The sequence below is a fragment of the Equus caballus genome, chromosome 4 (assembly GCF_041296265.1).
Source record: "Equus caballus isolate H_3958 breed thoroughbred chromosome 4, TB-T2T, whole genome shotgun sequence".
Classification (NCBI taxonomy): Eukaryota; Metazoa; Chordata; class Mammalia; order Perissodactyla; family Equidae; genus Equus; species Equus caballus.
The window spans coordinates 89199800-89226207 of NC_091687.1; the positions used below are offsets into that span (position 1 = coordinate 89199800).

General features: G+C 43.6%; 2 protein-coding genes and 1 non-coding gene across 5 annotated transcripts in view; 2 read left to right on the plus strand and 1 right to left on the minus strand.

Annotated features, from left to right (window-relative positions):
• Positions 1–800: 800 nt before the first annotated feature.
• Positions 801–19560, plus strand: MEST (mesoderm specific transcript). 3 transcript variants are annotated; one of them, XM_005609373.4, is made up of 12 exons: positions 801–1024; positions 9621–9775; positions 11457–11536; positions 11943–12020; positions 12144–12280; positions 12453–12511; positions 13903–13943; positions 14484–14554; positions 14810–14911; positions 16291–16367; positions 17261–17324; positions 18265–19560. In XM_005609373.4, the coding sequence occupies exons 2-12, from the start codon at positions 9622–9624 to the stop codon at positions 18380–18382; spliced, it is 981 nt and encodes a 326-aa protein (XP_005609430.1). In that variant the 5' UTR covers positions 801–1024; position 9621; the 3' UTR covers positions 18383–19560. The 3 variants fall into 3 exon arrangements, with proteins under 3 accessions (XP_005609430.1, XP_023495457.1, XP_001503084.1); XM_023639689.2 differs by lacking the exon at positions 801–1024 and adding an exon at positions 5565–5707; XM_001503034.6 differs by lacking the exon at positions 801–1024 and adding an exon at positions 6170–6484.
• Positions 10436–10510, plus strand: MIR335 (microRNA mir-335). Its single transcript, NR_032826.1, has one exon. It is a non-coding gene; the product is annotated as a microRNA mir-335 (primary transcript).
• The window catches only part of COPG2 (COPI coat complex subunit gamma 2), a 302894-nt gene continuing 295950 nt past the window's right edge, over positions 19465–26408 (minus strand). The window contains exons 21-24 of the mRNA XM_023639688.2: positions 21817–21914; positions 20942–21080; positions 20552–20650; positions 19465–20068 (exon numbers count right to left, since the gene is read on the minus strand). Coding sequence (XP_023495456.2) covers positions 19938–20068; positions 20552–20650; positions 20942–21080; positions 21817–21914 — 467 coding nt within the window. The 3' untranslated portion in view covers positions 19465–19937. The remainder of the gene's footprint in view (positions 20069–20551; positions 20651–20941; positions 21081–21816; positions 21915–26408) is intronic.

The following is a 26408-nucleotide window of genomic DNA, read 5'->3' on the forward strand; positions in this document are numbered from 1 at the left end:
TGGAAACAGGGGTTAGTAAAGAGTTTTAAGAAGAAAAGAGATGTCATCTGATTTGCAGTTTAGAAAAATCACTTTGGCAGGTGTGTGAATGATGGATTAGAAAAGTGTGATGATGGAGACCTGGAAACCAATTAGGAGGCAGTAGTCCAGGTGAGAGATAATGAGGCCTGAACAAGGGCAAATGGTAGGGTGAATGGAGGGAAGCAAGACGAACTCAAGAGATCCTTGGGAGGTAAGATGAAAAGGAGGGGGAAGAAGGGAACTTGTTGGGATATGTACCCAAGGCTGCCTGGCACTTCAGCCTCATTTCATTATGTGAAAGATGTTGGTGATTGTGTGGGAGCCTGGAGTGGATAGTGATATCATTAACCAAGATAGAGACTATAGAAGGAAGCACAGACTCTGAAGAGGGGTCAGTTGGTAGTATGGGGAGGAGGAGAGAGAGAAAAGGTAGTGAGTTTAACTTAGCCTTTGTTGGGTATGAGATGTGTGCGGGCCATTCATGTGAAGACGAACAGAAGGCAGGCAAATACGTGGATGTAGAGCTTGGGGTAAGCCTGGATTCATAGATTTAGGAGTCTTAGGGTAACTATGAAGTTAGGGAATGGCTGAGATAGGGAAGGCTCACCAAAGATCTCTACATAGTTAATAACTACCAAAATCTCACTTCTTTGGCCTTCAGTTTTATCACGTAAAGGTACTCATATTAGACCATATAAAAATTTATTCTCGCTTATCCAATCCCTTAGATTCTTTACCAAGGCACGGCCTGCCATTTCATACCCTTTGCAATAGGTGGCGCTGACGCCTGGCAGGTAGAAGGCGGCAGCACATGTTGGGCTGAGGGGCGATGGGCCGGTGCGCGGAGTTGGCGACGCTCTAGCCCAGAGCCGCGTATTCGGTGGCCTGGCCGGGTCTTCCCTGGGGACTAGGGTAAGGCCGGGCACCTCTGACCGCAGGAAGCGCATGCGCAACCGGTTCCCCCAAACATGGAGTCTTGTAGCCCAAGTCTTACCTGAATCAGGTAAGAGACGGGCGGGGAAGGAGTGACCCTCCCCCATCCCCTCCCTGCCCACCCGAAGAGTAGGTATGGCCACACTTGGGGTATTTGGATAGTGTGCTTGCACCACACCAGTCCTGGGGACCAAGCTTGGAGTGAGAGTGGCCCAGGAGGGCGTCAGGATGTGTGGGGCTTGCAGGACTCCTCTGGGGTTCGTGGGTGGCTGCACGAGGTGTGCCGCGTGGGCGAGGTCCTCGGTGGTCATCTCCCAGAACCTCGGGGTCGGACGAGAACACAAAAATCCCTTAGCCCTCGCCGACGCTCGACTCCCCTACCACGTTTAGTCATTCTGTTAGTCGGCTTGACCGCCCCTCCAGGGAACCAGGACCCGAGTTCCCGGGGGCTGGGCCGGCCGGGGTAGTTAGGGCGGTGCAGCCCGGGCCTGGGCGGCCGGTGGGCGTGGTTCACCGCAAGGGAGAGCCGCGAGTGTGGCGGGAAGGGGACCCGGGAGAAGCCCGGGGTCGGAGCGGGGTGGGGGCCCGGAGGGCACGGTGGGTAGGGCCGCTGACGAGGGTGGGAGGTGATGATAGCTGTGGAGGAAAAGCGGAACACCTGCTTCTGGGTCGGTTCATCCAGGCTGGAAGATAATCTCATGTGAAAAGTAGTTTTCTCTTTTTTTTAAAAAAAAAAAAAAAGAGAGAGAGAAAGAGAGTCGTGTACTATAGCCCTTTCTTCCCCAGGCAGCTAGGAAATTGCTTGTCTGTCTGAAAGAAAGTAGCTGTTTTCCTTAGAGGACTGTGGTGAGCGTCAGATGAGATAATATATGTGAAAGGGTAGAAAGCTGTAAAAATGCAAGAGACTATTTTATTTTGCATCCTTCAACCTATTTATCTGTGTGAGTGTATAAGATATGCTTTAGCTGTGGGATTATGGGATGTGCCCAGTAATGCAGAGCATGTGTAAAGTTACTGTAGGGGTGCCCAGTAATACTGTAGTCTCTAGAAACTGCTGTTTCACTTAGATTCATGGGATCTGGTTCATGCAGTCTTCTGCTCCCTTGCTTTCTCTCCTCTACCACTCATCTTATGAACGTTTTGCAGCCAAAGACTTTTACCCAAAAATGAGCCTGAAGGGGAAGGAAGACACTAGTCACTTTTGGGATATATTGGTTAAACTTGGTTGAGGGAGGTTGATGTGATTCTATTGATAATTTCTTCAGTTTGTCTTGCCCTCCGCATGAAACAGCATGTGGTACAAAGAGCTCTGGGCTGAGGGACCCCAGGGAAGACCTGTTGTGGATTTGAGAGGTCACCTTGGCCAAGTTCCAATACCTTTCTGAACCTTAAGTTTCTTTCAGATGGAAAAAGACTTTAAAGGTCATTCATGTATGCATACATCCAGAGCTTGCATGCGTGCCACAGGGTTACTCAGCCCCTAGTGACAGGGAAGTTGTCAGGTCTCAAAATGGCTGAGCCACTCAGTTTCTAGACAGCTCCGACTGTTGGAAAATTCTTTATGTTGAATCGACATCTGTTTCTCTACAATTTGCACTCATTGGAGCCATACAGAATGAAATGTCTAATGCTGCTTCCACAAATATTTGAGGACTGCTAACACATTTCCTTCTTCCACTCACTCCACAAGGCTTCTTTTCTTCCAACGAAACATGCCCAGTTATTTTAAACAGGGAGGCAGTGTGGGGTGGTGGAAAGAACGCCAGCTTTGGAGCCAGACACATTTACGTTCAGTTCCCAGTTCCTTCACATACTAACACTTAGTGCTCTGAGCTGCTCCATCTTCCTCTGAAAAAGGTGGATGAAAACACTCATCTAGCTGGGTTATTGTGAGGATTAGGGATAAACTGGGTGAAGATCCATGCTGTAGTAGGAGCTTAACATATGAGAGCTGTTATACCTTTAGTGACATAATTTGCAATGCATTTTAGTTGATCTTTGAACAAATTCCTGTTTGTCTATGTGTCTCTTAATATCTGCTCTGTAGAACAGAATAAAATACTTTCTGTGAGGTCTAACTATCAGAATAGAGTAGGATTAGCTTATTCTGGGTACTTCTGTAATTATAGCCTACAATCTACAATGGCTTTTTTGGAGTCATATCCCATGGACTCACTGTCAACTAAACTCTGAAGTCTCTTTGACTGGACTGCTGTTGAACCACTTTTCTCCCATCTTGAACTTTTTTAGTTTATTTGAATCAATAATGATGGCTCTTGAAAGTGGCAGTCCCAGTTCTGTCCTGTTGTCTCCGTAAATATCCTTGTGTTTGTCATATTACGGGTCTCAAACTGGGGTTAGAAAAATATGATTAGTGAAGCCATGGTACCAGCCCTGCTGATCTCATCCTGCTGTTGGACATCAGTGAGCTAATAAATGCTGAGCTTTCTACGCTAATTTTTGCACAAATCAGAGGTCTTCTTCTGAGGGACTGTCTTAGAATTGGACTGTGACAGGAATGCATGATAAGCTACTGGCTGAGGGACCCTGCTGCCTGTGGTGCCGGTTAGGTATGATGTCTATGTGCAAGACCTGAAGGGGTACACTGCCAGCAAGCCAGAGGCAGATTTTGGATTTATGTATGGTTACATGTTTTCTCAGGCGCTCCAAGTGTTTTATACCTTGGTCCAGATTCTCCCCCGGTGGAGGAAGCTCCTCTCTGGAAGTAAGTCAGGCACATTTAGAAAACTCATTAACTCCCTGGCTCCTGGGGCATTATCACAAGCGTTTCTGTCTTGACTTTCCAAAGCAAATTCCCGGCTTTAGCCAGGTTGATCTCTCATAGTATCCTCTGTGTTTTTCAGCCTCCTTGCCTCTGTGCTAGAGGTTGTTCCAAGCAGGAACGCCTTCTCCACCTAACCACATTCCAGGTTCGAGATCCTTCTTAACCTCGATGCCTCGTTCTCCAAGGAAATTTTCCCTAGTCACTCTGTTCAGGAGGGTTTCTTTTGAGTATCCAAGTTAGAATTTCTGTTTGTCTTCAAGAGCTTCCCTTGGTCCCCTCCCCAGTCCCCCAAAGGGTCTCTCCTCCTGTCTGCCCACTTGTTCGATGTGGGTGGACGTGTTCCATGGCTTTCAGAATAAGATCCTTTGTGTGCACTCAATCCATTAAATCCACAATTGCCTTCATCTTGTGGCTGATCCTTCTGGCTGTTGAGAAGGAAAGTTTGGAATTGTTTGTAGGACTAACAGGTTGCATTGACAATAGATAGGAAACAAAATATCATGCAAAGGCGATTATTGTCGTTAGTTGATATCAGAAAGCCCTTTAGTCTCTTGAAAGGAAGGATTTAAATTTTGCTAAGTAATTAATTCAGTATTTAAAGGATGGTGGTGGTTAGCTAAAATAGGTAATCTACTTGTAAAGGGACTAATTTAAATTTTGTTAAGTAACCAATTAAGGCCATAAGGGGTTTAAATCCGTCTGTGGCTTCTCATTTTCTTTAGGACAAAGTCCAAACTCCTTAGAATGAAATACTCTTTCTAGCCTAATTTTTCGCCTGTCGGCGCCTCAGCCCAGTGGGCTTGCAGTTTTCCCGGAAGGGCGCGCGGTCCTGCGCTGCTCCGGGGCTTCGCGAATGCCGACCCCTCTGGTTGGAATGCTCTTTGTCTGTCGGGCAAATATCTATTCATCATCCGAGACAACCCTTCCCCCTCCCCTTAATTACTTCCTCCCCTCTGCTCCCTCAAATTCTTGTCCTTATTCATGCAGTATTTATTAGGGGCCTGCTTTGTGGCCGGCGCTGTGGCGGGCTCTGGGATACAAAAGGGGAATAATACTCGGGCTTGCCCTTTGAGGGCCTTACCCGTTAGGAGGAGGGGGGCAGCCCGTCACAAAATGTTGCCAGGAAATTAAAGGGAACACTTAAGCCGGGTCACTTCTTATGTGTCTTCCCCATGGTGGTCAGCATCTCGCTCGGGGACAGGGGCCGTTTCTCGTTCATCTCTGTATCCCCGCTTTTAGCGCACCGTAGGTACCCCAAGTGTTTGTTTCACTACCCTCTTAATCGGACACCAGTAGAAGTGTACACTAGATTGCGCCACCCGTTTTGATGACATGCTCATGGAAGGTGGTTTGTCGTGTATCTGGTTGGTGGCCCTCGGCTCCGTGGCGCACAGTGAGGTGCTGTGGCCTCGGCGGGACCGGCTCCTGCGCCGCCGTTCGGAGTCGCGCTCTGGCGAAGCGGCCGGGCGGGCGCGGGGTGGAGAGGCCTGCAGCGCCCCCGCTGGAGGGAGCCGGCACTGCCCGGGCCGCCTGGCTCGCTCGCGGCCCGCGCGTTCGTCAGAATGTCTCGTCTACAGCCAGAAAATGAACACAGCCGTTTTGTGATTCTCTACACTTTTCAAAGGCGTAATAGATGCCTTTTAAAGGATTACAGATGAAGGAAAAAATCCTTCCCTCTTTCCTGTACCACTGGGGCCCTTGCATTGTGATTCAGCCTCACACGGATAAAGGGGAGCTTTCGGCTCCTGATGGCGAGGATCGTTCTCGTGGCGCGGACGGCCCTTTGTTGGGAGCGGGTGCGGGAGGGCTGCGGTGGGGCTCTGGCATGCGGACCACGTCGCGCTGCTGCAGAGCAAACGTGCCCCGCGCCGCGGTGCCAGCGGAGCAGTGAGAGAACCCAGGCCTCGCTCAGATTTTGCCCTTTTTGCTCCGTAGCGGTCGTCCCTTGAATCAGCCGATTAGCTCGGGGTAGGTCCAGCCTAGTTAGGGACCTAGAAGGTGTCGGTCGCCCGTGGTCTACTGCTTTAGGCCGGGCACTCGCGCAGTTCGGAACCCATGCCTCGAGCGGCTGCGGGGCGGGAGAAGGCGCCACAGCTGGCATCCTGAGCCCGCCGCGCCTGAGGTCGAGTGCCCACCTCTGGGGTTGGGGGGCTTGTGGGTGGTCTAAGGGGGGTGTTGGGGTCTCAGGGGTCTGTCGTCTGTTCCTGTGGCATTAGGTAGCTGGAGGAGGATTTCTGCGCAGGACCTGGAGCTCAGGGTTCGGGGCCCCGTGAGAGAGCAGCAGGGTGCTGGCGGGGGTCGACACCCCTGAAGGTGCCCCCCTCAGAGGAGCTGCTGTGAGGGGGGCACCCCATCCCTGCTGCAGCAGCGGGGCTAGGAGGAGGGGTGGCGGGGCGGCGGGAGGGGCACTGCGGCGCGGTGGGCGGGCCAGGGGCGGGGCGCGGGTGGGCTCTAAAAGTCGGCGCCCACTCGCTCGGTGCTGTCGCGGCAACCAGCACGTCCCGCGCCTCCCGGCGGGCGGCGCCTCCTCTGCGGCAGCCGCCTAGCGCAGTGCCGCAGCGCGCGCCCGCGTGGCTGCTCGCCGCTTGCCGCGGCCGCCGCTGCTCTTGCGGGCTGTGGGCTGCGCCTCGCTGCCGGCCGGCCCTGCGCGGCTGCGGGCGCCACGGCGCGCCCTGTGCTCCGGAGGGGTGTGCCGGACGGCATGGGATAAGACGCGGCCATGGTGCGCCGAGATCGCCTCCGCAGGTGGGTGTGCGCGGCAGGCGCCAGGGGGTGTGGCTGGCTTGGAGCCGCTGTCCCCGGCTGGGGTGCGGGCTAGCGCGTGGGGACTTTGTGTGTCCGAGCTGCCGGACCCCGACTTCCGCAGTGGAGGGAAAACCCCACCGGGGGCAGGGGGCGCGCATTCCGGTCCTCTGAGCCTGCTCAGCCTACCAAGGAGGGAATGTCACTCTTGCACGAACGCCGAATCTCCCTGACTTAGGATTTCTAGACCCTGGTATCACTCTGATGCGATTTAGGATTTTTAGACCCCGGTGTCGCCCTGGCGCGATTTAGAATTTTTAGACCCTGGTGTCACCCTGGCGTGATTTAGGATTTCTAGACTCCAGCATCGTCCTCGCGTGACTTAAGATTTCTAGACCCTAGTATTGCTCTGATGCGATTTAGGATTTTTAGACTCAGGCATCGCCCTCGCGCGATTTAGGATTTTTAGACCCTGGTTTCACCTTGGTGCGATTTAGGACTTTAACGCCCGGATATTACGCTGGCACGATTTAGGATTTCTAGACCTCTGCAAAGCCTTGGTGCGATTTAGAATTTCGAGACCCTGGTATTGCCGTGGTACAATTTAGGATTTCAAGACCCGAGAGTTGCTGTGGCGCAATTTAGGATTTCTAGATCTCGGCATCGCCCTGCAGGATATAGAATTTCGAGGCCCTGGTCTTGCCTTGGTGCATTTTAAGATTTCAAGACCCAGTATTGCTGTGGCGCAATTTAGGATTTCGAGACCCTGGTGTCGTGGTGAGAGTTACCGCATAGGTGTGACGAGAACTTTCACGGCCTTATCACGGAGATGTAAGTATTTTTGAGATTTCGGTAACAAGAAGCCAAGTGAGAATGGAGATGGGACCAAACTGTTATAATCTTACACGTGAATTGTTTGCATTGGTTTGCAAAGTACATAGGCTCACGGCGATGCTGTAAAGTGGGCAGGTTTGGTGGTACCAAATGAGTGTATTTTTCCTATTTACAAGATGAAGAAATAAAGACGTGGAAAGGTTGATAAATTTCCAGAAGGTTTGTTGGGGGGTTTGTTGAATTTATACTCTTGACTCATGGATCATCAAATAATGGAGATTTTGGTAAAAAAATGTTTAATTCATTTTTGCTATTGACTACCAGATTGCTTCCCTACGGAAAATCGTAAAATGTCGTTGGGGCATTTTTCCTGAGATAATTAAGACAGAAAACGGCTTCCTGAGGGATTGCCTCTTTGCTTTCTTGGAGTAAAAGAGAAGGAAAGTGTGGAGGGTGGGGTGTCCAGGAGCAGAGTGTGTGTGTGTGTGTCGTTCCCCTGCCCCCTCCCTGCGCCCGTGGGGGGGCTCCTTCCGCTTGCTTCTCTAGTAGCCCCTCCCTGGCTCTCTGCTGAGTCATTGCAGATATTCGGCTGCTGGCAGCCCTGAATGAGTGAGACGAGGAGCATGGGGATAAGGAGTGATGAAATGCGAACGTGAAAATGTGTGAGCTGAAGTATAGGACAGATAGCTCTGAGAAATGATCATCTAAACCTAATGCTTGTCATCTCATCTCAAGGAGATATTGGGATGTAGCCTGCTACTATGGTGGGGTGAAAATTATGATAGAATGGGCATGTTCTAGACATTTTTTGAATCATTTCTAATATTACCTTGAAAGGCAGAACCAAATCACTGGGTCTGCTTATGGACAGGTACTCTGGAAGGAAGAAAAGAAAAAAAGGACTGCCCTAGTGATGCCTAAAAATAAGCAAAGGAGCTGAGATTCTTTAATAACAGGTGTGATGATTTTACCACTGTCGAACCACAGGCTTATTTATTTATTTTAGAGTTAAAAAAAATTATTTTGTGAGTTGGATTAGTTTGTGATGGGCAGCAATTGTGGCCAGATTACAGGTAATATGTTGGGAGGGTGTGTGTACAGACACAAGGCCATTTCCCCCAGGGCTTTCGACAATTAATTTCCCTTATTGCCAGCTCTGTTTTCTTGACAACTCTTATTTTAGTTTTGAAAGATATTTCCATTCTGGCTGTTTTGAGGTAACTTCCATTCTACTGAAAGTTTTTTCCCTGGTGACCACCAGGAATCATAAGCTAGGAGCAGAGGAAGCTGTTTCTGATTCCTCTTTGGCACTCTTTGTCATTGTGGATAAACTGCCCTGGACCTTTGGAGTCCTGGGCATGGGAAGGTGGGGAGTGCAAACCAGTGCTCTCCTTCCATCGACAGAATCCACTCCCAGATATTAGGTATGAGCTCTGTCTTATTGTTATTATTATTATTTGGAGGTGGGGGGGGGCGGCGGGGAGAGCCCTAAGAAATTAAATACATGGGAGCTTCCTCAAGAGTCTGCTAAGAAAAGCAGAAATATAATCTGCTTCCCTGACCTCTCAAGAGATCAGATATTAAGGGTCATGACAAAGCTGCTTATGTTGGAATAGACCAGGGACAGCTCTCCTTAACTTTCAGACTCTTTACCCTGGCAGTTTCTCAGCACAAATCCAGAAACTAGTACCAAAAGGGGCCTCACTAGGGTCAGAGGGTTGATAAATATTAAAAAATTAAGAGCAGCTCTCTGCTTAAGGACATATGATGTTACTACATATATATATTTTAAACATTAGTTAAAAAAAATTTTAGTTAACTAAAATTAGTTAAAAAATAAAAGTTTACTGGTGGGGGCTAGTAGGTAGGTGGTAGAGCTTTTAGAGTAAATATGAAGGATTTTATTACTTTTTTCCTGGGAAGCCTTGATAAAAGCCCATGAAAATATGTACAATACTTAAGTAACCTTCCTTTTACTTTACATAAATCCTCTTGAGCAGGTTTTGGGAAGAGCACAGGGGGAGGGGCTGAGCGATTAAAGAGGGCTGAAGGAGAGGGGGAAGATTACATATTACAATAATTTATTTTTTCCTTAAAATTAGAATGGGGAGCAAATATGGTGATTGCCGCAGCTGGCAGAGATGTGCTTACATTCTTCTTGGTAAACTTTCTGCTGTGTTCACGTGGAGGGCAAGGTAGTCACCGTGTAGTACAGAGATTTCCCATCCCATCTTACCACTTGGGGCTTGCAGAAGTGTGGGCGATATCACCTGACTGCTTACCTGGGTCTCTGATTTTCCGACAGGATGAGGGAGTGGTGGGTCCAGGTGGGGCTGCTGGCTGTGCCCCTGCTTGCGGCCTATCTGCACATTCCGCCCCCCCAGCTCTCCCCTGCTCTTCACTCATGGAAGTCATCAGGCAAATTTTTCACCTACAAGGGGCTGCGCATCTTCTACCAAGGTAAGAACAGGACTGCTGGGACGCTTGGCCTGCATAGGTCCTGTAGGTCCCACTGAGGTACTTATTTTGTGTCCATTGGTCTCTGTTACCCCTCAGTGATCAAGGAGGGAAAAATCCTTTTTCTGTGTAGTGTGCTTTAAGGAATAGACTAATTCTTCCCGTTAACCTGATAGCAGGGAAACTCAAAGAAACTGCTTGCAGGGGTGGTGGGGGAGGTAGAATTGAAATTCTAATCTCTATAGAACTGACTTTTTAGTATAATTTTTCTTTGAAGCCTGACTTGTATTTATAAATACTGGTTTTCTCTTTTGAGCTCCCCCCGTGTCAGGTAATATAAACAGTATTCGTCGATATAGTTACCATTGGTTTTGTTCCTCCCCGAATTCCTGATTTGATTTTATTGTTTTCTATAAAGATTATTTGTTATATGCATAACTAAATGTGATTTAAGTCTTTTACATTTGTATGAATTAATATGCTAATGATAATTATTGTTATGACTGCTACTTATCAAGTAATTACCATATGCTAGGCATTGACTTATGTTTTCAACCTTCATTATTTCATCTAATCTTCACAACAGTACTTGGAGATAGATGCCATTTATCTCATCTCATAGGTTAAAGAAAATGAGAAGCGAGATTGGGAAAGATTTCTTTTGAGCGGGGGTCAAGAGCAATAACGAAAAATGTTTGTCATAAACCGTTTTTCATTATTGCTCCTGACCTCCTCTCATTTGCTATATCCAATTAAGTAAGTATATAATTTTCTTTATATTGGTAATTTAGGTTGTTTCCAGTTTTTCAGTGTTTTCAATTGTTAATGTTTATTTTTTCCTTATATTTTCAAACTATACTAGTGTAAATGGAATGACTTTATTTGCATAGATTCTCACGAATAAGACTCCTAGGCTAAAGTATATAAAATTTTTAATTGCTTCTAATTTATTTTTGCAAATCTTAATCAAATTTTCATGGCACTGGCAGTGTATGAATGTGTTGGTTTTAATCTCTTAGCAAGGTATTTTACTGTTTAAATGTTTGGCTGATTTGAAAGATGTCTGTGCTTTAAAAAATGAAAAAATGTTCATGTCTGTATTGACTAACCCTTTTTTAGAGTTGTTAGCATTTTTCAATAGTTTGAGGATTATGCTTTTGGTAGTGGATTGAGTCTCCTATGCGGGAAACAAAAGTGCAGGACAAGCAGCATACACTCAGGTGCTTGGCGGGCTGAGGAAGGGTTGCTATAATTTAGAGAATTTTTGTGAGACCATTAATGATAAGGTATGAAGAATTTGTAGTTTATGTATTGTGACTGTATACTTTTAACTATGAAAGTGTACTTTTTACTGTGAAAAACAATTTGCATATTAATAATACAGAATAAAGGGAGAAATGGGGAAATACTTTAAAAAAATCTAGGTGAAAGTAAGCAGACTGCCTTCAAGTGTTTTCATATAAAGCATGCGATTTACAACTTTTTAATGTACAGATTAAAAAAATCATCAAATGCCTGTTTTTTACCTTAAGCAATCAGCTTGCATTTTAAAAAGAAATCTGTTACTTTAGTTTCATTAATTTGGGCAGGTTTCTTGTCCATTATACCTGATTACTTAGATTTAATATCTTCAAGGTTATTTGTACAAGGAGTCAGCCTAACCGGTCTCTCCCCTTCTTCCTAGACTCTGTGGGTGTCGTTGGAAGTCCGGAGATAGTCGTGCTTTTACATGGCTTCCCAACATCCAGCTACGATTGGTACAAGGTAATGAAATCAGACTTCTAGGTCCTACTATGTCTCTGAATATCCAAAATCAAGGATTTCGTTGTCGGCACTGGAAGGCTCTTGCATATTTGAATTGCTTAATAAAACAGAATTAAATTAGAACTGTTTCTCATTTACTGTAAGGGAGTAAAACGCTCTGGCAATCTGGGAAGGATCATTGCCAAGTTAAAAATGCTAGAGTTCCTCCCTCAAGAGAGATTAATTGTTAGGAATAAAGCACTCTCCAAGAGGCTCATCTGTGGGCCTATGGTGGCTTCATGAGGTCTTCCCTTTATCCAAGTCTGCTTGCTGCACTGAGGTGGAGATGGAACTCCCATGCTGCTGTAGGTGGCAGAAGAGGAGGGGCAGGGGCAGAAAGTCCGAGTCATCTCTTTCTTTCTGACAGATTTGGGAAGGTCTGACCCTGAGGTTCCATCGAGTGATTGCCCTTGATTTCTTAGGCTTTGGCTTCAGTGACAAACCGGTGAGCAGCATCTCGACGGGACCAGAGTTGAGGGTGGGGGTAGGTGAGCACGGAGGGGTCAGGCTGGCAGACAGACCTGCATTCATGACTTTATCCTGTCTCTCTGGGCTCTCCCTTCCTTAGAGACCACACCACTACTCCATATTTGAGCAGGCCAGCATCGTGGAGGCGCTGTTGCGGCACCTGGGGCTCCAGAACCGCAGGATCAACCTTTTGTCTCATGATTATGGAGACACCGTTGCTCAGGAGCTGCTCTATAGGTCGGTGAAGCCATCGACTTCTGTACTATTCACAAGGTTCACTTGTTTAAGATGCTGGGGAAAGTAAATTGTTCCTGGATTCTTTCTAGCCCTTTTCCCTCTTGGGAGTTTGTCTTTAGGTGCTGCATTGGTCTAAGTCCACTCAGATGTGTGTTTCCTTCCCCTCTTTTAGGTTCAAGCAGAATCGATCTGGTCGGCTTACAATCAAGAGTCTCTGTCTGTCAAATGGAGGTAACTGCCTTGGTGGTCAGTGGAAAGTGAGGTGTAGCCTACAAGGGCCAGGGTTAGACCTCACAGTGATGTCTAAATGGTAATCCAATGATGTTGCAAGCAGACACAATTAAACTAGGAGATCTTTACCTTTTTTGTGCCATGAACTCCTTTGGTGGTCTGATGAGATTTATTGACCCTTTCTCAGAATAATGTTTTTAAATATAGGAAATAAAATTAATAGGATTACAAAGGAAACTGATTATATTGACATATAGTTAAGAAAAAGCTGTATTGTAGGAACATGCTTTTTTTTTAATGCATTACATAGCAAAATCTAGTGGTGGGTCTGGTAACCACTCTAATGAGAAGTAGTGAGATGTGTCAGTATTTCACCGTGTCTGCAGTGAAATATTTGAGATGGGGATGCAGTTATGCCGACATTTGAGATGAAGCCAGAGGTACTTCTAATACTACTGTGGTTTGTTTCAGAAACTCTAGTTGATGGCAGTGCTGACTTTCAGTTAGAAATTAGTTAACTCTTTTTTATATATATATATTTTTTTCTTTTTTTTGAAGATTGGCACCTGAGCTAACATCTGTTGCCAATCATCTTCTTTCTCTGCTGCTTCTCCCCAAAGCCCCCCAGTACATAGCTGTATATTCTAGTTGTGGGTCCTTCTGACTATGCTATGTGAGATGCCACCTCAGCATGGCTTAATGAGCAGTGCTAGGTCCACGCCCAGGATCTGTACCCGCAAAACAGGCCGCCGAAGCAGAGAGCATGAACTTAACCACTTGGCCATGGGCCCCAGAAATTAGTGAACTCTTGATTAGACCTTTTGGAGATGTTTCTTTTTCTTTGCACGCTATTGAGCCTGGCTTGTAAATCCATGAATATCCAGATATCCCCTGAATACCTTAAGGGCAGACTGGGAAAGGAGTCTGTCTGTCCCTTCATCACCTGGCTTTCTCCCACTGACTAGAGAAAAATGGAGAAGGAAAAAGTCTAGGTTTTTTTTTTTTTAAAGACCTACACTTCCTGAAAAATCTCTGGTTTCTTTTGCTGCCCAAACCATAAACAACACTCTGTGTTCTGAGGAATGGGAGGAAACACTGAGGGGAGTCAGAGCCTAGTCATCAGTAGTATGGTGACCAGGTATATTACTTTTCCCGTTTCTCTGGTTTTCCAATGGGGAACGTAATCCCAGTGGGGTACAGTTTTACCTGTTAAACACAGAATTCCCTGGAGAAGTAATTAGATGACAGTTCTGAGTTTTTATTTGTAATTCTGTTTTTGGCAGCAAAGGCCCCAAAGGTGACAGTAAATAGGGTGGATAGTCTCCAAAAATGGGCCTGTGTTTGGCCTGAAGTTGTTGGTAAATGACTTACATAAGTCTCTTTTCCTACAGGTATATTTCCTGAGACTCACCGTCCTCTCCTTCTCCAAAAGGTTGGCTACTCCACTGAATAGATCTTTAGTTTTTCAGACTTTCACTAAGTAAGGCTGGGACCTTTATAAGGGCCATAGTTAAAATCCTTCTCTTCATGAATTTACATTAATGAAGTTTGTTTTTACCTTAGGCAAATAAAGCAGTGGAAGTGGCCCCTACATAAAGCCTAAAACTATTTCTGAGAAGAAGAGATCAACAAATATTTGGAGAAATATGGCTATCTAAAGATTTGTGTTATCAGCATGATGTTTGAACAAATTGGGATCCTAGTCTAAAGTTGAATATATCAATTAAAAGTCTTAGGGATCTAGTGAAGTGTAGAAGTGTAATCTTACAGGGAATGAGAAATAAGTTTGTCTTCCGTGAGAGAAGAATGTGGGTAGGCAAAACAAAAAACTGAAAGCTAACGACCAAACTTTTCAGTAGAAGGAGATTTGGCTAAAGTCCTTTTTTAGTTCCTGCTATAAAACCTTTTGTTCTGGTTACTTGTCTTCTTCCTCTCGAGTCTTGATTTTTCACTTTTACTTATTTACCTCCAGCTTCTCAAAGATGGAGGTGTGCTGTCCCCTATCCTCACACGATTGATGAACTTCTTTGTGTTCTCTCGTGGGTAAGTCATTGTCAAAGACTGATTCACTACAGCCTAGGAACAATGTAGTGAAAAGTTGCTGCCATTAAAATTCTGGGCCAAATCCTGGGGTTTGATATTTTAAAGCAAAGGTGTTGGCCACTTGCCAGGGGAGCAGTAGAAGGAATTCATAAATCAGTTAAGGGTCGGACTACATGACCCCTGAGGTTCCAGTCATATTTGACATTCTGGGTTCTTCTTACACTTAATTTTTCTGCTTTTTTGGACTCTTTTCAGTCTCACCCCAGTCTTTGGGCCATACACGCGACCCTCTGAGAGTGAGCTGTGGGACATGTGGGCAGGGATACGCAACAATGATGGCAACTTAGTTATCGACAGGTAAGAAATAACCTTTTGCTTTGGTTTCCAGAGAGGGTTTTTTTGGGAAAGTGGGGAAAGATGTGGGATTGCTTCTTCTGTTCCTTGCTGGCTCGTTCCCTCTCACAAAAAGGTTGGTTATGACCTACGAGGTGAACCAAAAAAAGTCATGCTCTGTACCTTCTAAGAAGAAAGAAATTGAGAATAGAGTGAGCTCTGAGCCTAAACCACGTGGCACAAAAAGTTTGGATAAACAGCTGCAAATTCTAATGCTAATTCAGTTTGTAACTGGCTGACTGACTTTGGCAAATCCTTTTTTGGACTTTTTGTTAATATTAAATGCTTCAAAGTGTCTAATCATAGTTGTGAAAGGCACTTAGTACCTCTCTTAAAGTACAAGTCTCTTCTTTTTTTCCTATCTTTTCTATAGCAACAGGGACTGAGAGGGTAGATTTCTCCATCTGAACAAAGGATTCCCATGCACTGGTTCAAATGAGAATGTAGCTGCTTTTGCAGGGGACCCTAGAGATGGTGATCTCCATAACTATGTGAGATAAGGCTCCATCCTTCTGCCAGCTTGGTCAGCGTCGCTTCCAGAGTTTTAACTGATGGCTTTGCTGGAAATTGTGAGGCAGAGGAAGCCATTCCTCCCTCCCTCTCCAACCTCCATGGGGTCCCTGAATTGTAATATAAAAAATTGAAAACAAAATCCTCCTTTAAAATTCTCTTATACTCTCCTTTCCAAAAAGTAAATACCATTTCTAAGAGGTAATATTTGCGTTCCTAACTCCTGGAGTTGCCAGGCAGAATAATTAGAATACATGAGTTTGAGTTCTAAAATGTGGCAATGATCCTAACACTGTAGGAAGGGAAATTCTCTTTCATTTTGTCTGTGGTCAGATGAAATGCAGAGAACGAAGCTTTGTGCTCGTGAACTTCCACACTTAGAATTTTAGAAGTAAATGTCAATTTAGAGATCATGTAGTTCAGTCCTCTTATTTTGAAGGCAAGGAAATGGAGGTTGAAAGGTATGTGTTACACCTTTGAGGCACAGAGCTAGTTAGTGGTAGAGCCACAATCGGAACCTTAGACCCAGGCTTTAGTCACATGTAACCCAAACTAACTTCCAGGCTTCCCAGATCTCATTCCCTGATTAATAAACACAAAGAAACCTTAATTCTTACATTGATAGTAGGCATTATCAGTGCCATGGCTACATGGTGGTTAACTCTAAAAGTTAACTGAAATGGGCATATTAAGTAGGCCATTCCCAGGAATGCCAAGTTGCTTCTGGATTAAGAAAACATATATTATGTTCCTTGTGGCTCATATCAGGCCTCTGGATTCCTGTAACAATAAAAGTTTCTTGTTCTACTCTTGCCGACTTACCTGTCCTATAGTCTCTTACAGTACATCAATCAGCGGAAAAAGTTTAGAAGACGCTGGGTGGGAGCACTTGCCTCTGTAACTATTCCCAGTGAGTATTTCTATATTTCATCTTGATAGGAAAACTGAGGGACAATGGGGTTAAAATAATTGCCATACTTTGCAAATAAAAATATAAGACACCCAGCTAAACTTGAATTTTAGATAAACAGCAAATACTTTTTTAGGATAAGTATGTGCTATGCAATACTTGGTACATATACCTAAAAAAAAAATCACTATATCTGAAATTCAAATTTAACTGGTCACCCTTTATGTGATCTGCCAACCCTACTCCCAACATCTGGAACACCAGTGACATGTGTTGTAGAGTGAAGTATATAAAACATTGAGATACTCTTGCAAAGGTAGTTGGTGTCACTGCCAGGAGTGGAGTTAGACTGGTTTCTGTGCTGTGCATTGTCAGTGGCTGCCACATTAAATACTGAATTGCTGAGATGGAAGTCTGTTTACATTACTAATCAAGAGGCTATAGGTAGTTTCTGCTCATTTGTCTCTTCATTCTTACAGGTTTAAAAAGAAAAAGTCGGTGCAGTGTCACACACATGGTAGTTAGCACTCAAGAAATTAATGGTTGATTTCAACTGTCAAGGGTCAATTATAACTGAAGAGAGAGACTTAAAGAATGACAGGATCCTGGATTTGTAGAAAGACCACGTTGAAAGTGGGACTTACTCCTTTTGGTCCAGGGTACAGAAGAAGGGACTAAATGGCTGTATACAGGAGACTGTGTCCCAAATGGATTAAGTTTTAGGCTTATTCCCAAAAGTTTCTTATAACCTACTTATCGAAAGAAGCTAGGTTTTCTATCATAAAGAAAAATTCATTTAAAGAAAATCTTTCTTTTGGAGGGATAATTTTAGTGTCGGGGTAGGAGAATGAATGTGAGAGCTATTAGTAATTCACTCCTCTTCTCTTTCCTAGTTCATTTTATCTATGGGCCTTTGGATCCTGTGAATCCCTATCCAGAGTTTTTGGAGCTGTACAGGTGAGTCTCCCTCAGGGGTCTTTGTTTGTCAGTTCCTCATCCTGACAGTGGTGAGCAGGATTGTCTGTTCAGGGTTGTTGCTCTAGCCACTGACCTCATTGGCTGTTCATCCAGGAAACATAGAATAAAAGGATGAGTTGGGGAAACTTACTCTCATATAAATGTAAAGATCAAGAAAGTCAGTTATATGTTCTCTTGATTTATTCAGCCTATTTTCACTGTCAGTGCTTCTACATATTCCTAGCTGTACAGGTAAGAAAAAGCTATCATGCGAACCAAGGAATGGAAGTGGGTAAAAGTGTATGAGAAATGTTTGCTTTAGTGTGACTGTAAAGCCAACTTACCGACCTCAGCTGAGCAGACTACAAGGCGAGATTAAGAGCTCACTGTGGAAAAGTGCCTTCTCACTGGTTGGTATTTTCACTAGGTGCTTAGTCAGAAGGTGTCGGAATATGAAATCTTGACTTTGTCACATAAGAATGTTCCATACCTTCATATGGCCTAGTAGAAACACCTAGTAGTAAACAGCCTGCATTTAATTTTAAACAAAATACCCTCTCTCATCTCCTTCCAGGGTTAAGGAAGGTCTTTTGTTACCTTTACTTGGATAATGAGTTGCTGAGTGGCCCACTTGTTTGATGCCTCATGCTTCTCTAAGGAGCTGGATGTTATCCTGCTTCTACATGTGTTAGAAAAGTATTATATTTTCTACTTGTCTGTTGGATTTTGAAAATATAAAAACTAGTCTGTATATGTCATAAATGGAACTGGCAAGTTTATCTGCCTAAGATAATTCCAAAGTAGAAGGTGAATAAGCTCTTTGTTGGTTCCTTCCAGTATGTTGTGTCCACAGGGGCATTTACTGGGGCTGCCCACTGGCTTACATCCCTCTCCCTCCCTCCAGCCTCAAGTTCACCTACATGCTGTTCTCTTCCACTAGGAAAACGCTGCCGCGGTCCACAGTGTCGATTCTGGATGACCACATTAGCCACTATCCACAGCTAGAGGATCCCATGGGCTTCTTGAATGCATATATGGGCTTCATCAACTCCTTCTGAGCTGGAAAGAGTAGCTTCCCTGTATTACCTCCCCTACTCCCTTATCTATTGTGTATTTCACTTAGGAAGAAATGCCCAAAAGAGGTCCTGGCCACCAAACCTATTCTCACAAAAGTCCACCTGACTCACATTGGTGAAGAGTATATAGTAAAAAGCCAGCAGAGGCTCTGACTAAGGGTGACCTGATAGTCCACCTTCCGTTCCTCTGACATCTGATCCAGTGTATGGACTTGCCTTTGTTTTTGTGTTATTAGGAAATTCTGATGAGCATGATTACTCACTGATGCAGAAAGACAAACAGACAGACATTCTTTTGCATAAAAGTCTAACATTTCTATGGACTTTTCTGAAATATTTAGAAATGCTAATTTCTGGCCCAACCCCAATTGGAATCATATAACAAAGAGTGAGGAAATGGTGTGTCCTCACCTCTCCTTTGAATGGCTTTAAGGGCACATGCTTTTTTAAGTTCTCTAAGCAGTAGACATTTTGTTAAAATAGGTTTTGGTTTAAATAATGCAGTATTCTAAGTTTACTTTAAGACTATGATTTAGCTACATGTATTATATATATTTTATAAGGAGACTAAACCAGCAGACACTTATTCTGGCAGAGTAGTGAACCTTATTAAACATGTTTAATTTCTGAATAAATTGAACTAAATCCAAACTATTTACAGAATTTCCTAAAATCACAGGACATTAAGGACCAATAACATCTGTGCCAGAGATTTACTGTTATTAGCTGGAAAGACAAATTCAAACAGCAAATAACAGTCTAGCTCTTCATACTTCAGTGCTTAGAAGCGTGTCCCTCTTGAGATAAAGTGGAGGGGAGGGGATCGTTGTGCAGTCCAAGTGACCTGCCGAATGTACAGTGATTCCTTTTATGATGACTGCTTAACTTCTCATTGGTTGTCCCAGAGAGGCTTCCTCATGTAGCTTAGCAATTCCTGTACTTCACAGACAGGAAAGTTCCAGAAACTTTAAGAACAAATTCTGAAAGGCCTATGAGCAAATGGTGCTGAATACTTTTTTTTTAAGCCACAGTTTCATTGTTTTAGTCAAAACAGGATTAAGTGATTATTTTAAATTCTTTTTTTTTATTAGCAACTTCAAGTATAACTGAAACTGGAATAAGTGTTTATTTTCTATTAATAAAAATGAATTTTGACAAAAGTGGACTCTGGCTTCCCCTCCCCCACCACCCCTCTGGGATAAGAGCTTTCCAACATTGCCAGGAGCTTTCAGACACACATTAAATTAAAGAATATAATGAAGTTAAGCAGCTGGGGTATAGGATAGTATTTGATTTTCAAGATCACCCAAAGCTGTACTATCAGACCAAAGTTGACCAAGTGTAATAAAAAGAAAAAGGGGGGAAAAAAAAGACATGCACAACGACAGACATTTGCTTGATCTGTTGGCTCAGGGCCAAACAGCTAATTTGCTTCTCCAAAATCATTAATCTTTATGATTCTGGGAAATTCATGCCACTAGCCTAAAAGCCCACTGACAGTGAAGTGTACATCAATTTCATCTTGCCCAGTGAAAACTTATCCAACAGAAGCCAAGATAACATCTACAGGTGTTCCGTCTTTGCTTCTGACAGTCACCTGCATGGTCACTCCATCTGCCAAGGCCAGCCTGGACCTCACCAATAGATCATAGCCACCTCTGTATACACCTGAGAGGAAAGGTGAGGAGAACCAGATTAAAAACTCAAGAAAAGCTCTGAATAATGAAAGTTATCATGCTCTGCCTGCATTTCCTTTCTATTATTTTAGTTTTGCTTTTCTAGAGATTTGTGTTTATAGTAGGAATTGAATCCTACATACAAAATCTAAATAATCTTTTATATTCCCATAATACCAGGTACATAGAAGGTATTCAGTAATACTGATTTGGAGTACTCAAAGTGGGGGTCATGGTGGCACTGGTATCTCTGGGCGAGATTTAAGTAAGTGTTTTAGGCCAAATGTACATCTTAAAAAGAACAAGTTAAGAAGAACATGCAAAAATTAAACATCTAAAACAAATTATTCCTTTTGATGGGGCTTCAAATTGTAACTCATATAATGGGATAATGGGACAATAGCAGGGCATGAGGTGTCCATGCACATCCCTTGCTATTAAACTTTGCAACAAAATTCTGATGGAAGTTTCTTACCTGCCAGATAGAGGGAATGGGAATTCTTGTTCTCAGGAACTTTGTCTGACCTCTCACATGGCTGCATGCCCAGAAAAGTGATGATGTTGTTGACAGCTTCTGTGTTGAGAAGATTGATGCAACAGTATCAGGAAAGGTCAGCACAGGGATCTGCCTCTACATGAGTATGTGCTGGGAGCTGGGGGGTAAAAGGGGTGGGTAGTAGTGTGTGGAGGGAGGCTTCTGGACTAGAAACTGGTTGACTCAGATCATGCAGACAGGGTCCTGGCCTTATAAGTGAAATAGTTTATGAAGTATTTAAAGAAAAGTTAGTTCTTCTGAAATAACAAATATGCCTATCAGGTTTTATACTGCTGTTAGGCAATATATTGATAGCAAAATTATTCTCACCTTCAAGAGTTTTGGTGGAACTGAGGGCAAAGGTCTCCTCTTTCTCAAAGGTATCTCCCACCTCTTCCCAGGCAGCAGCAAAGTTAGGCTTCACTACCTTCTGAATGTGGTCAGACACGGTCACTTCAAGATCCTCCAGCTAGTGAGTGACAAGCAAGCAGGAGTAAGTAAATGAAAGTCCCCTCAGTAGAGAACAAAGATGGAAGGGACTATCATTCTGTGTCTTATCTTCTGAGGGAGCCTAGGGAAAACTTTACTACCAAACTAGTTTAAGTTCTATAGTCTGGGTAAATTTAATGATGTAGGTCTTAGCAAAGGAAAGCAAGAAAATAGGACCTCTGGCAAGAGCCATCTTCAGATCAACATCTGCAGGCCTGGGATACAAACCAGTCATGTTGTCACACCTTACCACTGAGTTCAGACCATGCAAGGCCTTCTGAACTCAGCAGTCACTAACAGGGGCATGCTTTTAAAACTTTTCCCTGCATTCTGTGAAGGCTTTCAGTCCATGATGTGGCTACAGTCTAAGCAAACTAAAAGCTGATTTAAAAAAAACCCCAATACTTTAAATAAAACCGATTTCAATGAAAATCATGTAATTATTTTCATCTCTTAATTATCTCTGTTATTAATAGACATAAAAAAGGTTGAGTTTGTTTCAATCAGTCATGAAGTGATAAATCTCAATTCTCTTAGGTATGATACACTCCCATTACAGAGGAGGATTAGTCCACATCCTCCTCAGTTGTAATCTGTTTGAGAAGAATAAAATTCCCTAAGTGCATGTCAGATGTTCCTAGAAAAATGTTCTCTCCAGGCTGAAGTCACTTAGTGGTGCAAGGGTGTCAAAGTGAGTCTGTGCAGGGGAGACTCACCACGTACTCATCATCATACCCCTCCTCAGCTGGAACCCCAGTGTCAGGGTCGCAGTCCCGGACAGTAAACTTCATGGTGCAGCTGAAGGTGCCTGCAACTGGAGGAGAAAGAGCAGGCAAGCCTGGGTTAGTGGATAGCACAAGCACGAAGTCTCCATCAGTGCTTAGGAAGCAGCATCTGCACTTGGCACTGGGTTCTATATTATGAAGTGAAACAAGCAGACTCTCTTTTCTAGGGTGGTAGTTCTCAAAAGCAGCCTGTAGGCTAGTCAAAAAGGAAGTCTCACGAAGTATGATTTTAAAAATCTGTCCCCCACTTTGGGTTAGAATAGTATGGGGAAAGATGACAAAGGCAAAATTCTATTTTTATTTTGGGATAAAGAAAGCAACAGGGGAGATGTTTTTAGGGGCTTTTTGCCGTTACTGTCAAAAGGGTCTACATGTTGAAAAGTCTAAGAGCACAACTACTTTAGGAGCTGACAAAGCATAAAATACCAGTGGTAAAAAGCACACAGATCATTAAATTAACACTGACTCAAGTACATCAGAGTCTCAATGTTATCTTTAGATTGTGGACTGACATTGAGTCCACAGATCACCAGAATGAACTTGGTTTATGTCAACTTTCAACCTGCAGTGAGTGGGTCAGTAATGAAGTTCTAGTATGGGTAAAGTCAGTGTCTCAAAATGGAAAAGCAAGTGGGCAATTAGATGATGTGAGATGACTGGTAGAAGTAATGAGAAATACAGGGGGGGCACATTTTTGGAAAGTGAAGTCTTCATGAAAAAGACAGGATTTTCTGAACCGTCTGAAGGAGGGGATTCATTAAGCATGGATGAAGAAAATGCATTGAGGCTCTAATCAATGGTCTGGAAAAGGCTTATAGGTAGAAAAAGTATTAGAAATTGGGGAGTTAGAAAGTTATTTGGGGAGTAGGCAAGGACGGGAAAAAAGACTCAGATATAAAGACCAGTTATGACAGGTTGGGTAGTAAGACTTTCATCTGCTCAGTCGTGTCTTTAAACTCCCTCCCTCCATTCCATCCAAACATGTAGTAACTATCAGTACATGTTGACATTACATGTAAAAGTGTAAACTAATGTGCTTAGACCCTTAGATAAAAAGATGGCTGAGACATGACCTCTTTCTCCAAGAGCTGACTGTTGAGGAGTTAAGAGTGTGTGTGTGTATGTGTGATCTATCTGTGTACCTATGACATTGCAACTCAATGCCATAGGTTCTTTAATAAAAGTTTTAATAGAGGGCTGTGTGTGAGTGCAGGATTAACAGCCTGGGAAAAATCTTAAAAAATTTGAAAGGATATAACTTTTTAATTGGATCTCAAAAGATGTCAAAGAGCTTTGGGAAGCAGAGGAAGGTATATGAGCAGAAGGAAAGAGGCCAGAAAGGCCATGGGGTAGTTGGAAACAATAAGAGATATGCTAATACACAGGTTCTGAGAAGAGAATTTGTTTAGGAATAAAATTGAAATACATACTTCAAATGAAGGGGACTAGATATTTTCCATCAGGGTCTGGTGAGCTGAGGCAGTCAAGAGATTGAAAGGTTAGAGATACTTAAAGCCAGTGCTGGGAATCCTATGAAGACTATGTTTGAATTCAGAGAGCAAATACATTGAATAGAGTCTGTTGAAAATAGAGCATGGTAGTGGGGCGACCCGTATAGGAAAGAGTATATCATCAAGACTACAGAATCTATTTCCAGTACATTAGGGGGTTGATGAAAGAATGATTGTGGTTAAATTAAGCTAGAGTTTTTGGCTGGAGGAAGGGAGAGGAAGAAAGAAAAAAAGCAGAAGTTAACACAAACTCAGAATGGGTCAGTTGAGGTATTAAAAAAAAAAAAGAAAAACACCAAGAGATAAGGGATTATAGTAGAGACAAGGTCATGATCAAATAAGAATGGAGAGACAGGATAGACACTAAGTTAAAGAAGATTATATGAACCCCAGCTTGGTTCTCATTAAGCAGGGAGGCTACAGGCAAATGAGGAAGAGGAGTAAGGAGAGATAGGAACAGTGGTAGAGCACAGATTGGGGCAAACTGGTTGAATTTTATGTATAAGTAAAGACAGAAGACACTTATTTACGTAGAAGTAAGTGATACAGAGAAATGGATTAAGGAAGCAAATAGCAAGGGTATTAGTAGAGACAATGTTCCTGAAATTTGGCAAATTTTAAATTAAATGGTTTCGTTGATACAGTGAGAGGTTACAAGGAATCCAAGGTGAACTCCAGTAAAAACCACTGGCAGCAGTCCGTGAGTGTTGCTAGAGTGGATGACTAAAACTGAGTGATGAGGAGAGGAGGTGAGAGGGGGCCTTTCCATGGCAAGAGAACAATACTGAATCCATTGCCATAATAAGAAGATGAGAGCTTCTTGAACAAAGCAAGGCAGATAACCAAAGGGAATAAGAGAAGAAGGCCTGTTCTCAGAAATGAGTCTCATCTTGTGAGGACTGACTGAAAATGAGAGAGAAAACACAAAATTAGAGAAAAGATGGATGTTGGAAGCTAAGTAAGGAGAGATGTTTGAGTTAGGTTAGGGTACAGGGCGTGCAGCATGGCTAACAGCGAGTGGGAAATTTGGTGGGGACTTGCCAGGTCCCAACCACTGGAGGGGAGACTGTGACTAAATAAGAAACGGGGAAGCTTTGTTGGAATAATAATTTTTAAAAAAGAATGTTAGTGGGGCAAAAGTTAGAAAGGAGGTAAAAGGGACCTGAAACAGGTTAATTGCAGCAACCCATCAGGTCTGGACTGAACTGAGAAGGAATGGATGAGGTATAGTGTGTAGGAAATCAAGGAAGATGAAAGTGAGTAGAGCAGTGAGTGCCTAAAATGAGGAGTATATACCAGGAAAGAATGTTGACTCCATGGGAATGCTGTACACATGGCAAGGAGGGATGCTGAAGGTAAGGTTTTTCCCTAGGACAAATAGGAGCAAAGAAGGAAAGGTACAGAAAAATGCAACATTAAGGTTGCCCTCAGATGCAAAAGAGTCACTAAGGAATGACAGACATCAACTGGAAGGATAAGACAGCATTCTTGGGCCAAAAGTCATGACACAACAAGAAAGAAAAGAAAGCCTGGAGGCAAAGAAAAGGAAATACTATATAGTGGAGGGCCTACAAGGCAGAGTAGGTGTGGAATAAAGATCCAGGATGGGGGATCCTGTGAGAGCTCAAAACAAGGTCCACTTGGTCACATTTGGGGTGCAAGACCACACTGCAATGAGAAGTGTAAAGAAAGTGTGAGGAGCAAGGACTTGAGTAGGAGGCAGTAGTAGACCAGCCCTTGAAGCACCAATTTGGAGGGAAATTGTTAATTAAAGGACTTGGGTGATAAGAAAGTTTATAAGGAAGCTGATTAAGATGAATGCTGATAAAAAGCTATTGCTGGCAACTTTAGAGATACTAGGCTTGACTTGGTAGGGGGTGTGAATAGGTGGTTTGTCCAGAGAATAGATTATTGTATTAGATGGGGAATGGGGAAAGATGATGAGGGAAGTACATATGAAGAGAAGTTTCTGCATTCATTCCTCCTGAAGAGAGATGGTAAGTGAAAGGATGACTGCTAGTTAAGACATCGTAGACTACTGCATAGTGTGCAGGAAAGTTGGCTGCCACGTACCTTGCCATGTGAGGATTGGTGATAGACATTTCCTAGGGAGATGTGTATGAAAATATCATGGAGGAGAGAGAGAAGATGGAGGGTAGAAGCTAAGAACACAGAGAAGACAGAGGATTTAAGCTGCGGTGCAGAATATAAGGTGAGTAGGGAAGGGCATTAAACAGGGCCAGAATACGGAACACTGGAAAATGGCAGAGTTGCATATTAAGTAGAGAAATGTGAATTAAGCTAGATTACAACCAAAGGAGAGAGAATGTGAAGAGTAAGTGGTTAAATAAGAATTGGTGTTATGAGGAAGTGCCCTCTGGGAGTCTTATTTGAAGCAACAAATATGACCATGAGAGTGAAAAGTTAAAGAGTCTGCATGGGGTGGATCTGAGTCATAGACAATGGCAGGAATCCTATGAAGGTCTGGATTGAACTTAGAGTGCAGTTGTACTTAGAATAGTGTGGAGGAAACAAGGAAGATGAAAGAAAAGACTACTGAATCCATGAGAAATAATGTAAAGATGGTAGCTAAAAAACAAGTGACTGTGTAGGTAACCCGGTGTTTATCTATGGTCAATCCAGGAAAAGAGTTGGAAGAGCCTGATGAAGAGATGGGGTTACTTGAAGATTGGCAGGTATTGACAGGAAAGATATGGCACCATACTTGTACCAAAGATCATGATTAAATAAGAAAGAAGATACTGGAAACTACGTAAAGGGAGTACTATATAAAGAATAGTTGAGAGTAGGTGGAGTGGCATGGGTGGAGAGGATGAGGAATAGTTTCCCAGAATGGGAAATCCTGTGAGATCTTATAATGGGTCTATCTGGCCAAATGTTGGGCCTTACTACCAGACTTTGAAAAGCAGTATATTTAAGGGGAGAAGAACAGGGTCTGAAAAGTAATGGGTAATTTTGGTGGGAAGTTTTAATTAGGAGGATTAGAAGGAG

Excerpts from the sequence above, each read along its gene's own strand:
- MEST (XM_001503034.6), top strand. The coding sequence starts at position 6,459 with ATGGTGCGCCGAGATCGCCTCCGCAG. Across the intron at positions 12,281-12,452 it reads GCTCAGGAGCTGCTCTATAG|GTTCAAGCAGAATCGATCTG; the intron begins GTCGGTGAAGCC and ends CCCCTCTTTTAG. Across the intron at positions 13,944-14,483 it reads GTCCTCTCCTTCTCCAAAAG|CTTCTCAAAGATGGAGGTGT; the intron begins GTTGGCTACTCC and ends ATTTACCTCCAG.